The 12,450-nt window shown below is 27.3% G+C and overlaps 1 protein-coding gene across 5 annotated transcripts in view; it reads right to left on the bottom strand.

Moving 5' to 3' along the window:
* Window positions 1-540: 540 nt before the first annotated feature.
* LOC113551005 (cGMP-specific 3',5'-cyclic phosphodiesterase) overlaps window positions 541-12,450 on the bottom strand; it is an 83,221-nt gene continuing 71,311 nt past the window's right edge. For 3 of the 5 annotated variants that reach the window (XM_026953003.1, XM_026952996.1, XM_026953011.1), the window contains 14 exons: window positions 12,305-12,373; window positions 12,144-12,194; window positions 11,876-11,995; window positions 11,623-11,790; window positions 10,705-10,807; window positions 10,500-10,626; window positions 8,528-8,633; window positions 8,134-8,277; window positions 7,105-7,438; window positions 6,726-6,871; window positions 6,578-6,661; window positions 6,365-6,515; window positions 6,228-6,310; window positions 2,248-2,598 (listed from right to left, as the gene is read on the bottom strand). In XM_026953003.1, the coding sequence (XP_026808804.1) occupies window positions 2,248-2,598; window positions 6,228-6,310; window positions 6,365-6,515; window positions 6,578-6,661; window positions 6,726-6,871; window positions 7,105-7,438; window positions 8,134-8,277; window positions 8,528-8,633; window positions 10,500-10,626; window positions 10,705-10,807; window positions 11,623-11,790; window positions 11,876-11,995; window positions 12,144-12,194; window positions 12,305-12,373 (2,037 nt within the window). Of the gene's footprint in view, window positions 2,599-6,192; window positions 6,311-6,364; window positions 6,516-6,577; window positions 6,662-6,725; window positions 6,872-7,104; window positions 7,439-8,133; window positions 8,278-8,527; window positions 8,634-10,499; window positions 10,627-10,704; window positions 10,808-11,622; window positions 11,791-11,875; window positions 11,996-12,143; window positions 12,195-12,304; window positions 12,374-12,450 lie in introns of all 5 variants that reach the window. The other 2 variants (XM_026953018.1, XM_026953028.1) reach the window with 2 other exon arrangements.

Below are 12,450 nucleotides of genomic sequence, written 5' to 3'. Positions count from 1 at the left end.
TGCCCAATTTATGTAAAATAATTTATATAAATAACTAATTTTTTTTTATACTAAAAATATCCATTTTTATGGAAAACATTTGATTCCATACCATAATTTACCCTAACCATACATACTGGGTCACAAATTTTACGAACGGTATTGCGAAAATTTACGTTCCATTACCACTCGTGTTGTTCTTTACAATAAACAACTTTTGTTGATTGGAAATATTATAATTTATATATATTCTTATATTATTATTTATTAAAAATTAAAAAAATTAAAAATTAACAATCAAAAGAAAATTATTTACAAAATAGATTTGAGGTAATTATTAATTATTATTAATGAATATAATATGATAGAATTGAATCAAGAATTGAAATATTGTTTTTGTAAAAATTGTTCCACTGAATATATTTTGTTTTGAAATTTTCTATGCAATATTATTTAATTAATTTAAAAATTTTTAGGTATAAAAAAATCTATCAATTTTTAGTATTATTAATACATTTATTTTCAAATTCTGTGACAAAAAAAATCATGTCTTATAATTTAAACAATTAAAATAATTAATATAACAATGATTATGGCTACATTATTTATTAATTTTTTTTCTGATCTATACTCTTTTATAAATATTGTGAAAGGGTAAAACAGATAATATTATGAAACATCATTTGATGTTAACATCGTTACTATTTTGATTTAGTAGCCCATTCAAACTAATTGTTCTTCTAAATGCAATTGTTTCGTTCGAGCAAATCTCATTCGTTCCAGTCGGAATAACAAAAATCGATTGGAATTTTAAACAATATTATATTGATGATTGACCGGATTTAAACACAATTTCTTCAAATAAATTATCTTTTACAATATTATTTACCTAAACATTTCTGATATATTATTAATAATAAATAATTATCATAATAATAATTTAGAATACTTTTTTAACTATATTACTATATACTCTTATATAAAACAGTCCATATTTTTTAGACAACAACGAAAACGAAGGTCTGTGTAACAATAATAATCATTAATTATAGGAGGAAGATACGTAAACGTTGGTGGAGATGGCATGGCGTGTAGTGTGAGGAATGGAAGATGGGTACAAGATCTCGTTAAGACTAAAAAAATAATATATTTTAAATATTACAATTATTATGCATACACAAAATCAGTGTTATTTTAGTTAAGTACATACAATATATATGTACTAATATGTGCATCTTATGATACAATCATAAATTTTGTTCTGAGTGTTTGCCAATATTTAGCAGTAAAATTCAATATATTTATATAAACTACTCAAACCCCCTGTACAATCGACCATCTAACACTTCGAATGTATAAAGAAAAATTAAATTATTATATTGCCTATATTACAATAACATTTAAACATTTCGAAGACAGTTAAATGTGATACTGTTATCATTTATCAGTCATTGGCTGTACAGAATATTATTACAACATATTCATTCAAAAATATTTATACGCATCAACACTTTTTAAATAGAATGTACAATTATCAAAAAAAAAAAAAAAATATATATAGAACTATACGAATTGGTCCAAACAAAATCACCCCTCCGCGTTCTTTTTCAACACCACTAAATAAATTTAGATAGGTTAGCTGATTTTCTGATACAAAAACGGATATTTTATGAAAAAAAAATCCAAATACATATACAATAATGTAAAACTATAATAAATCATATCCAATGCTTATGTGTTGATATATTATGTAATATATTTTACAGTTTGATCAGATATCGATTATATGATTTGATCATCTCGCGGTGTTTACCAAATTTATTTGGTTTTCTAATACAACGTGTATTGTCATAATATCAGAATATCAAATTCGTTATAGGTTCGTTTACAGTTATGTCAGTTTTGATTTGACTATTAGAAGAACATAAATATCGAGCTTGGTCAAAATTAATCATAAATTTCTGTTTCAGCTATAGATTTTGAACGTCACAGTATAATAATATGTACACGAATAATAATAAAAAAAAACCTGAACAAACATTAACATGGATAAATGCCTTAATTACTAAAAAAATATTATTATAATATCTATTTGAACAAGGGTTCCGGTTTCAGTTCCAGGTTTCAGTTCCCAACCCTCACCCATAGACCGGATATCGTTGAAAGTAAGTAATGGTATATTCCTACACTACACGTCAAGTCTACGCTACAGCCATATAGGACGGGAGAAAAAAACCAAAAACACAACATACGAAAAAACGACGTTTATCACAGAATTCGGCAATATTTGCTTTTGTTTTTCACAGGCGTGGCCGACATCGACGGCGTGTGGGCGGAATGCTTGCTGCTATAGCCCGGTGTGGACGCCGGTGATGTGAACACCGGAAGCGACGCGGAACTGATCATGTTATGCTGATCGGTGGAGGTCGCAGAGTCAGACGGCTTCACGGAGTCGGAAGTCATGGAGGCTGACACGCTGCCGCTAGCCGTGCTGTTGTACAGTGACCTGCTAACGCGGTTCCGGAAGGACCGGCTGGACGTGGGCTTTTTCCGGAAACTGGAAAACTTGGCGCCGTTTCGGTGGAACACAGTGGAAGTGTCCAGGTTGAGGTCGAGGTTCTGCAAGCGGCACGGCAACAACAAAAACAATAAAAAAAAAAAACGGTTTTGATGAGTTTGGACTTACTGCAATGCGTCACCGCCGCCTACTACGGCGCCACAATCATGAGAATATTATTATAATATTGTCATATGCTGACACGTACTGTGATTTACCAAACATACTCACCCTTATTTTGTTTCCATTTATTAATGAATTAATTCAATTTTATTTTTAATTATTTTTTCAAAAATACTACTTAAGATAATATTTTGAAATTCATGAGGATTTTTGTCTTGTGACAATACAAATTTCTGTATTTGAAATGAGAATCCCCTGTCTTTTTACTGTTAAGTATCTAAAGGATAAATACATATTTTAATATCGATGTGCCTTATTTAAAATTTGAACGAAAATTTTTTTAATTTTTTCAGTTATTGAAATGTTTATACTATGGATAAAAGTCAATAAAGATATTTTTATAAAATATAAAATAGATCTAGTAGTTATTAAACATCGACCATTTAAAAATTTATAAATATTGATCGATTAATATTAATTACTAACAGTTTAAATTCACCATAAATCCATTATCATGGACCTATTATTTTTAGTACACAAAGTTAAATAATTCAAAAACTACACTTATATTTTGATACGTGATAAATATTTAGTTTAATTACCGATTAAATAATTTACAGTTGAAGAGCAGAAGTTTTTACTTCATAACATACTCTTTAATTAGGCAGAACTAAAAATGTTAAGTATATGAAAATAAAATTTTAAGCACATTTAAAAGTTCCAAAAATTAGATTTTGATTAACTATATTATTGAAAAAGAAAATAGTGATGAATATGCTTGATAAATTACTCTGTATAACAGTGGCGGTGGTGGTGCAGTAAATATGTAGCTGCATTAGTATAGATGGTACTTATAATACAACGATGGTACTTATGTAAAATATATTAAATTGAAAAATATTCAACACAAATTGAGGCGTATTTGAGATGGTTAATATTATTAAAAAAAAAGTTACATCAACTATCCCGTAGACAATTTAAACGGTTCAATGTAAGTAATTTTAACGAAATATATTTAAAAAAAAAATTGAATTAGATTTATTTAAAAATTACTTATTACAAGACGTAGTCCTTCACGAAATTATCATTATAAGTTATTGAATAAAAATGTGGAATAATATAGACATCAATAATTTAGACTGTTGGAAGGAAACAATTGTATTAACATAAGAAATCATATAATATGTTCGCCATAACATAAGGGGAACGTTGGCAATGCGATATTGTTCATCAATACATATGATTTTATTGATAGTTTTCATAAAATAACATTTTTATAACATTTAATGTATGCAATAGGAACTTTTGGCGTCTCCAACGGCCATTAATTATCCCGTCTTACAAATACAAATCGTGATAAATTTACGTTTAGTCCATTTCTTTTTCTCAATTTAAATTCGGTATTCGAGTTATTATATTATGGTCGTTAAATATAAATAAATTGTAATAAAATCGAAAATGATGATAACCAATCACTGTTAATGTTATTTCTTAGCGTTTTGTATGGTAATAGACAAGTAACGGAGACTACCAAAAATATATTTGTTCCGCTGAATGTAAAATCATGTTTTAAAGGTGGATACAACAGATACAGTAAGTGTCTTTTAAATTGAGGTACGTTTGCGTCTGTTGAGCAAAAGTAATTACATTACGTGTCGTTAAGTATAATTCCATGTCTAATCGTTTATTATTATTTATTTTTTTTTTTTTTTAATACGCCACATGATAACATAATAAATAAAAATTTTCAAACAAATTTAATAACCAACAGTGAGTATTAATGAAGTAGGTACAGGTACAGGTAAATATAATGTGTTACGTGAGGTAGCCGGTCTTATTCAGCGTTATAACAATAAAATTTTCTAAATAATGTGTAACAATTTAGTGAAATTCAAAAATAAGAGAAGGTAAATATAATATTATTATTATACGATAATATTATATTCTAAAGAAGTATTTACTAAAGGAAAGTTTCGATTCTAAATGAATATTTTGGGAATTATTTATTTACTTATGTGAATATAAAACTATATTTATACATAGATTTTACAACTTGAGCTTACATTATAATACAATACAATTACGACAATTGTATTTTACAGAAACGTGTTTATACAACAACAAACAAAACAAATTATAATAATATACTACTCATTGGTATGATTTTATATGCCGTATAAGTCCATATTTTAGCTATATGAAAAATTAATAAAAAATTTAATGTTGACATAAAGAAAACATGGGTATAAAAATGTTAAGGTGTATAACTAGTTGCCTATTACCTGGCATTCAAGGCTTATTTAAAAAATACATTTAAGTTATTCAAATATGAAGTAGGTTCAGATAATTTTTATTACTATCAAATTATGGACTTTTGGAGTTTATATTAATAATTAATAAGACCATATTATGTTTTATATTTGAATGAAAACGAATAATAGCTTTAAAAGCTACACAATTAATTAAATAAAAATAAAAATATATTGTTTTACTGTAAAATATATTATACTATTTTAAAATAATTGTATTAAAATAAATTTTAAAATACTTGACTACATTAGGGAAATTGAAAACGTGTACTTATTAAATGGTGCTGAAACTAATTAAATAATAGTGCATAATTTGCTGCATAATCATAGTTAAAATTAAATATTCAGACAAACCAATGCTAATCATAACGGTAGATTTCACGATTTCCTTTGAATAGTTATGGTTTTGATTTTTATTTTATTCAAATGTGATCACAATTCTTCAATTCTTGAAAATAGATTCTTCCATGGTGTATGGCATAAATTATTAAATAAACATTTTTTCTAATCATCTAATCTAACGCATAACGCATGGTATATTAATATATTATATTATTCTATAAATATAATATTTAAAATTAAAATATACATATAACTTAAATTATTAACAAATCAATTAAAATTAATTTCATATGTTTAAAAAAATAAAATAATATTTAATATTATTAGATAATACGAGAGTAATGATATTATAAAACATTATGAAACATAAGTTGTTAATATTTTAATACAGAATAACAACAGTTTTTTATAATTTCGATAATCTTAATATTGTATACGTTTAAAGTTAATTAAAAAAAAGTATACATATATATTTAAGTACTTCTAAACAATTATAACAATTAACAATACATAATTTATTTAAGTTCATTTAAATATTTAAGCTTCTTAATTTAATATATTATACTAAATTATTTCTAATTTTTAGTAATATACTAATATATTATAAATAATTATATAACTTTATTAAATATTGGATCTTTATATAAAAACGAGACAGATTATTTAATATAAACTGTAACAGAAGTTTAATATTATATTTGTAAATTTAAATTATTTATAATCTATGTTAAAAATGATTCAATATCTGTTACACGTTTTTCATTTAAATATAATAATTACGTTAGCCTAAAGTTAATACCTAACCAATACTTCTAATAGAATTTCGAAACTTCCCTTATTAATAATACGAACAGAAATTCGAGGAAAAAAAATTATAGGTACCTTAATTAGGTATGTTTACCATGTTTCTTACTAACTTTTGTATTGCTTTTCTTCGTGGAATTTTGTGTAGTATTCAGTGTAGTTACTGTGAACTCTATGTCTTTCGTGCTTTTGTGAGCTACAAATATAAAGCCAATTAACCCAGTGACCCAAAAAATCTTAAATAACTTACTAAAAAATTCTTCAACAGGAATTTCAATTTTATCATGGTCAATCCACGTCAAGCCCATTTCGACTTTTTCTGCTAAATCTTTCCAGTGTTTTCGATTTTCTAGTGTACCTTCGTACAATGGCGTGATCCACGGAAAAGTGTCACATAGAACCTACAAACAAATTTAATAATTTATTGTATTTGTCATATACTCGTTAAATACAACAGTATTACTTTGTACAATGGCAAACAAATGACATCGATGAATTCAACTTGCATCTGTGGGAGTTCGTCTTTTTTTTCTCTATCCATCATAGCCTATCCAAGATAGTTGAATTCAAAATTAATATCTTATATTTTATTAATTAATTATTAAGTTTACCATTGGTTGTTGATTAAGTTGTAACTTTTCCAAATCACCTTGGTCAAAAAATTCGTCAGCCACAAGCTTAGCCATTTTGTGTTGAACTTCCCAAGGCTTGGCGATTGCACTCACGTCGCAAGCAGTCATCAAAATACCACACAGTACTGAAAAATAATAATAATAGGTATTATAGGCATTTCGGTCTGTAAGTTGCATAAGTAGGTATACAACATGACTCTAGCAAATAATAATAAAAAAAACAATTGTAAATCTGAATATATTATAATATACGATAAGCCCCAATTTTGACTATTATACTAGGATAATGCATTTTTATTTAGCTATGACAATTTATTTTATAAAAAAAATAACAATAATGTTTGAAAAATCCACTCACGAGCTTTTTTCTCCTCGCTTTGCCAATCGAATTCACCATTTTCAACGACCTCCATAAATCTGTTTTTCTTTTTGAAATACATAGCCAAATCTGTCGACAGAATTGAATTTTCTACCAGCTTCATAACACAGCGATAATCTTCCGGTGACAAAGCTTGGAATATGTTGTTGCCGTCACTGTTTAGGATCATAACGCATTGATCGAAGTGATGGTGTTCCATTGTACTGGTTGTATAAAGAATTGCTAACGGTGATTCGGTTTTCGTCTGGAAAGCATTGTTCGTGCCCCGGTGATCGAGATCGTGACATAAACACGCCACTAGCAGTCCCAAAATCTGATAATTTGATTCAATTACATTCATAATTATACAGTTTGTTTGCGAAAAAAATAATACATATTTTCTATATCTTCTTTGCGTGAAAAACACGGTTATTTTAGTTGACTTGTCTGATCCTTTCACCTAACCTCCTTAGTCATTCGATTTTACGCCATACGAATTTTTATACCCTAAAGGATATATTGAAAATATTTAGCACAATGTATGTACACCATAATTACAAAATACTATGATGAACGGCATGAATCATAAGAAGATAAGTTAAACAATCGGTGGAATCAATTACAACAATTACGTATGTTGAAGCAAATATGTGATTAATTTTACCATCGATTAGTTGTTCGTGGAAATGAAAGAAGCTACATATACTCACGTCAAACACTGATATAAATACCAGAAACTAAATAAATAGTAATAGTATTGTTTTATTCAATTACCTATAAATCATCACTCCAAGTGTCTATATCTATAAGAAGTTAGAATATATAATTATTTGAAATATGCATATGATATTATTATGATAAACGAAAATTCGCTTTATCTATATTCTAAACACTATTTGCATTTATTTATTTATTTGTTGTTCATTCGGTCCATAACGGTAACATTTATTTTTCTGTCATAGTCTGTCGTCGGATACCTAATACAATAAATTATATTTCACATTTTTACTATAAAAGGCAAATGCTTACTTCCAAGTCACTCATGAATCTTTCCATTTTTCCAGTTTTTAACATGGCAAACATAGTCTGTGCCACGTTTAACGCATGTCTCCAGTTATGATATTTTACAGGTCGGTAATTTTTTCTCACACTCAACACCCATTTACAAAGGACCTGAAAATATAATGTTAGGAATACAAATGTCAAACATTGGGTAATACCTACGTTCAACAGTTATTAATCAAATAAAGTTTCGGAATATAATATATTTTGTTATTGTTTTGTCATTGACACCAAACAGAATCACCACTCAATAATATAACATTACGAGTATAACAATTAATATTATATTATAATATTAGTATAATACTGTTAAATTTTCCGACTAGTGGATTAAAATCATACTATAATGTACTGTACGAACATGGTATGGAATTTGAAATTGTTGCACTAGATTGCACTGCAGGAACATACGGATGGTTGCTTTACACGTATCGTCGTCTGACAAATCAAAATCAATGAATTTAAAACTGAAATAAAAAGTAATTAAATATTAATGATGTCAATAATAGCAGTCTCTGGAAGAGAGTAAGAATTTTAAATTACATCGTACACAAGTATGTATATTTAAGTATTTTAACTGGCCATTCATTATTCAGATTAAATAATTATAAATAAATGTCTTATTCTATGCTTATTAGAGACAAAGTTATAATTATAACACGTTTGTTTACTTATTTTCTAGTTGATTTTACTTATAGTTTTGTTTTGTACTTTGAATATTTAAAATAATGCTTTATAATAAAACTGTTTATAAGTTGAACAATTTTTGTTTATGTATAATATAATGTTATATATATATTCCTATTATTCCTTCTATATAAAATATTATTAATTCAAAGTTGTTCGCGGAAGTATGAATCATAATAAACATTGTTTAGAGAAATTTAATTGGTACACAAGAATTTCCATTAAAAATAATAAAATATTTTGCATAACATTGCAAGCAACAATACTTAATTGGAAAAATGTATTATTATTGAATTGGAATTTTAATTGTGTTATATTAATTTATTGTTGCTTTTAAACTTATAATAAATAAAATTATATCAAATGTATTATTTATATACACATACATTTTCAAAACGACCGGAGTTAATTACTTATTCGTTAAAAGTTGTATTTAACTAATCAATGTATAAATAAATTGAAAAGTTCTTACAAACAATTTATATACGTATTTGCATTATTTTTAAGTAGCTCTGACTATAAACAATTTACCACCGTATTGTTAAATTTGATTTACTGTCAGAGTGTCAACTGTTAGAATCAATGATTGATTGAACTAAACTATAGTAATAATAATTATTGTGTCGTATAATACACGTGTTTATAAACGGATTGATCGTGATACGTGATTAAAAAACAATAACCATAGTGGTAGTTACTCTGCTTTATAGTATATTGAGTTTACCTACCCCATAATTGAGTAGGCCACTGTGATGGATAAGTTAAATTTGAATTCAATAATAAACCATTGTATACAATAAAAAACGAGTATGAGCAGAGACCATCTGTCAGCTTATAGTTCGAAATTCAAACTCTCATAAAAAATTAAAATGACTTTATGGTGAACTTTTTTTTAAAATTATTTTAGGGAAAATTTTGAGAAACCTTGTATTCAATTTTGAAACCTTGATCATAAAAATTAAAAATTGAATGAATATAAAATAGTTGACTACAACATAGTTCATGCATTTTTGTGGTTTTGATGAATTTTGTTAAGCTTGATATTCCACGCTTAAAAAACAACTATGTTTACGTATACATTTTTAATTGCAGTAAAAAATGTTTGAAAAGAATGCCGTAACATATTTTCAAACTTTTACTCACTTACATACATGTACCACACATAAGTTGAATAAAACTAAAAAATTTAAAAATTTCATATCACAAAAAAGTCAAAATATTTTTTAATCTTCTCGTGTTTAGAAATGTCTAACATAAATGCAATTATCTTCTGTTATTATATATTTGTACTTTTACGAAATAACACAATACATTTTGTCAAAAACAAGTGTTACAAGAATATTCCCGGTTTTCCATAATTGTTATATTTTTCTAGATAATAAAGTTAAGTGCCTACGGGAAAAACGAATTTGTGACTTTTTACCTCCAAATTACCTACTAATTCAAAGGTGTTGTAATCGAACACACACAAAAAAAATCACATAATTTCAAAACCAATATATTGTTCAGAATCTAAAATAAATATTGAAAATTGAAGAGGAATTATATTTGCGTGAATAATTTATGTATCTATCATGTTAACGGATGTGTTATGTTTTGTCGGATTAAGCTAATTTGAAAAAAAAAATAATCAACAAATTAGATACCTATACAAGTTGTAAGTCTCGGCCGAAGGAATTTTGTCTTGCGCTAATTTTATGGTATCGTCAACTGACGCGGTCGCGTGGTACGACAGACATTCGAGCGCAACTTTTTGTTTAGCCATTAATTTGCCTGAAACACGAATAAAATATTATTGTGGAACTGTTTTAGGCATGTTGTGGTCCATGAAAATAAGCCAACGACACTCACATGCGCTCTCGTACATCTGCGTGTTATGAATCCCCAGACCGCAGAATATAGCAAAAGCTTCGAACGTCGCCACGTCACAGTCGGTAAACGGAAAGCCGGTTTCCTATATAAAACCACAAAATATTTTGTTACAAATATTATGGAAACGGTATCACAGTAAATTCTGTTAATTATAAATTAAAAAAATAAAAACAACAACAACAACCAAATAAGTAAATGTAACATTTATGTACATTAGTCTCCGTCCACTAATGTATGTTTAGTGTTAACGATGTTAAAGATATATTATAACAATTATTATGGTATAGGTACATACCATATATTATGTATAAACAGTGTATTATATTTTAATAAAGATTCTATTGTTAGTTTTATATATCCAGAAAAGTTTTGTACCAACAATGTATATGTTTCTGTTTCGTTTTAAGATAATTAAATTTTTGAAATTTAACATGCTTCAAAATAGCACTATTAATCCAAACGTTTGGGTTTGTAATGTTGTCAAATGTATGTTATACTCGAAAATAAAATTTGATATACAGTATTTGATTTTTTTTTTTTAAAAAAAAAACTCTATACGATTATTTTATTTTTATTTTTAAGATATTTATTGGATTTTAAGTAATACGTCACAAGGTTTCTTTGTATTGTTATTATAAAATCAATAATAACTAACAACAATATTTTGAAATAATTAAATAGCATTCGATTCCGTATAATTTAAATTAAAATACGTAATTAAATATTATGTTGAATGGATTATTGCGTAGGCATTTATTATAATAGTTGTATCTCTATTATAATATAATCTAAGGTATAAGTTTAAATTGTCTAAATAGAAAAAACAACGGAGACAGTTGTTATGATTGAAAACGCAGAGTTATCGAATGTTTTCGGAACAAATCAATACGCACACACCTTATTTATCAATTGCGCCACTCCGATCACGTCTTTTTTGCCGTTTAATATCGGCATGCATAGTATGGACTTGATGGGTACTTGATCCGTGCATCCATCATCGCTATCCATGCTCGGCTGTCGGCTTAACGAGGCGGCCCAAACTTGTACGTCCGCTATGTTCAATAACTATATGTGCGACAAACCGACAGGTATATACGAAATAATTAGTACTTATGTACCTGCATATCGTTTTACTCGAATACTGCGTTACCTGAGTGGAGCTGGCCACTTCTTGCGCTATCTGAAGAAGTTTGGACGGCTTGACGTTTTTATTGATTTTCTTCACCCCGAGTTCCGAACCCAATTCAAAAACCGTGGTGAAATTGACGTCCTAAAAAAGTGTTGATGGTTAATTCAACACGGGTAATCGAGTATTTCAAACAATTGTTATAAAACAATAAAGACGATTAGCTTATGCATATTATAATATATTTAATACACCTATTGGCTATATAATTGCGGTGTAACAATAAACTAACCTTTTGCTGTTCTTGAGTAACAGCAACCTCCTCGGCCAACGTGTCGGTGCTCTATAAAATATTTTAAAAAATATATTAAATTGTATTCAGTAAATTATATACTATTTCCCTTATTGTTTATATATGTATTTATTATTATTTTTTGTTCGTAGTCTTATTACGTTTTTGGTAGACGCTTTTTTTTCCAGCGAATAATTCCCTGGCTTGGCTCCAAAGTGTTCCAAATGGCTCTATAAAGGAATGAAATAAACTGTACACACACAACTGCGCACATACACATACACACACATATATGAATTGAAAAATA

The sequence above is a fragment of the Rhopalosiphum maidis genome, chromosome 1 (genome assembly GCF_003676215.2).
Source record: "Rhopalosiphum maidis isolate BTI-1 chromosome 1, ASM367621v3, whole genome shotgun sequence".
NCBI classification, from domain to species: Eukaryota; Metazoa; Arthropoda; class Insecta; order Hemiptera; family Aphididae; genus Rhopalosiphum; species Rhopalosiphum maidis.
The sequence above is the reverse complement of the archived record's forward strand: the minus strand, read 5'-3'. Positions and strand labels throughout refer to the sequence as shown.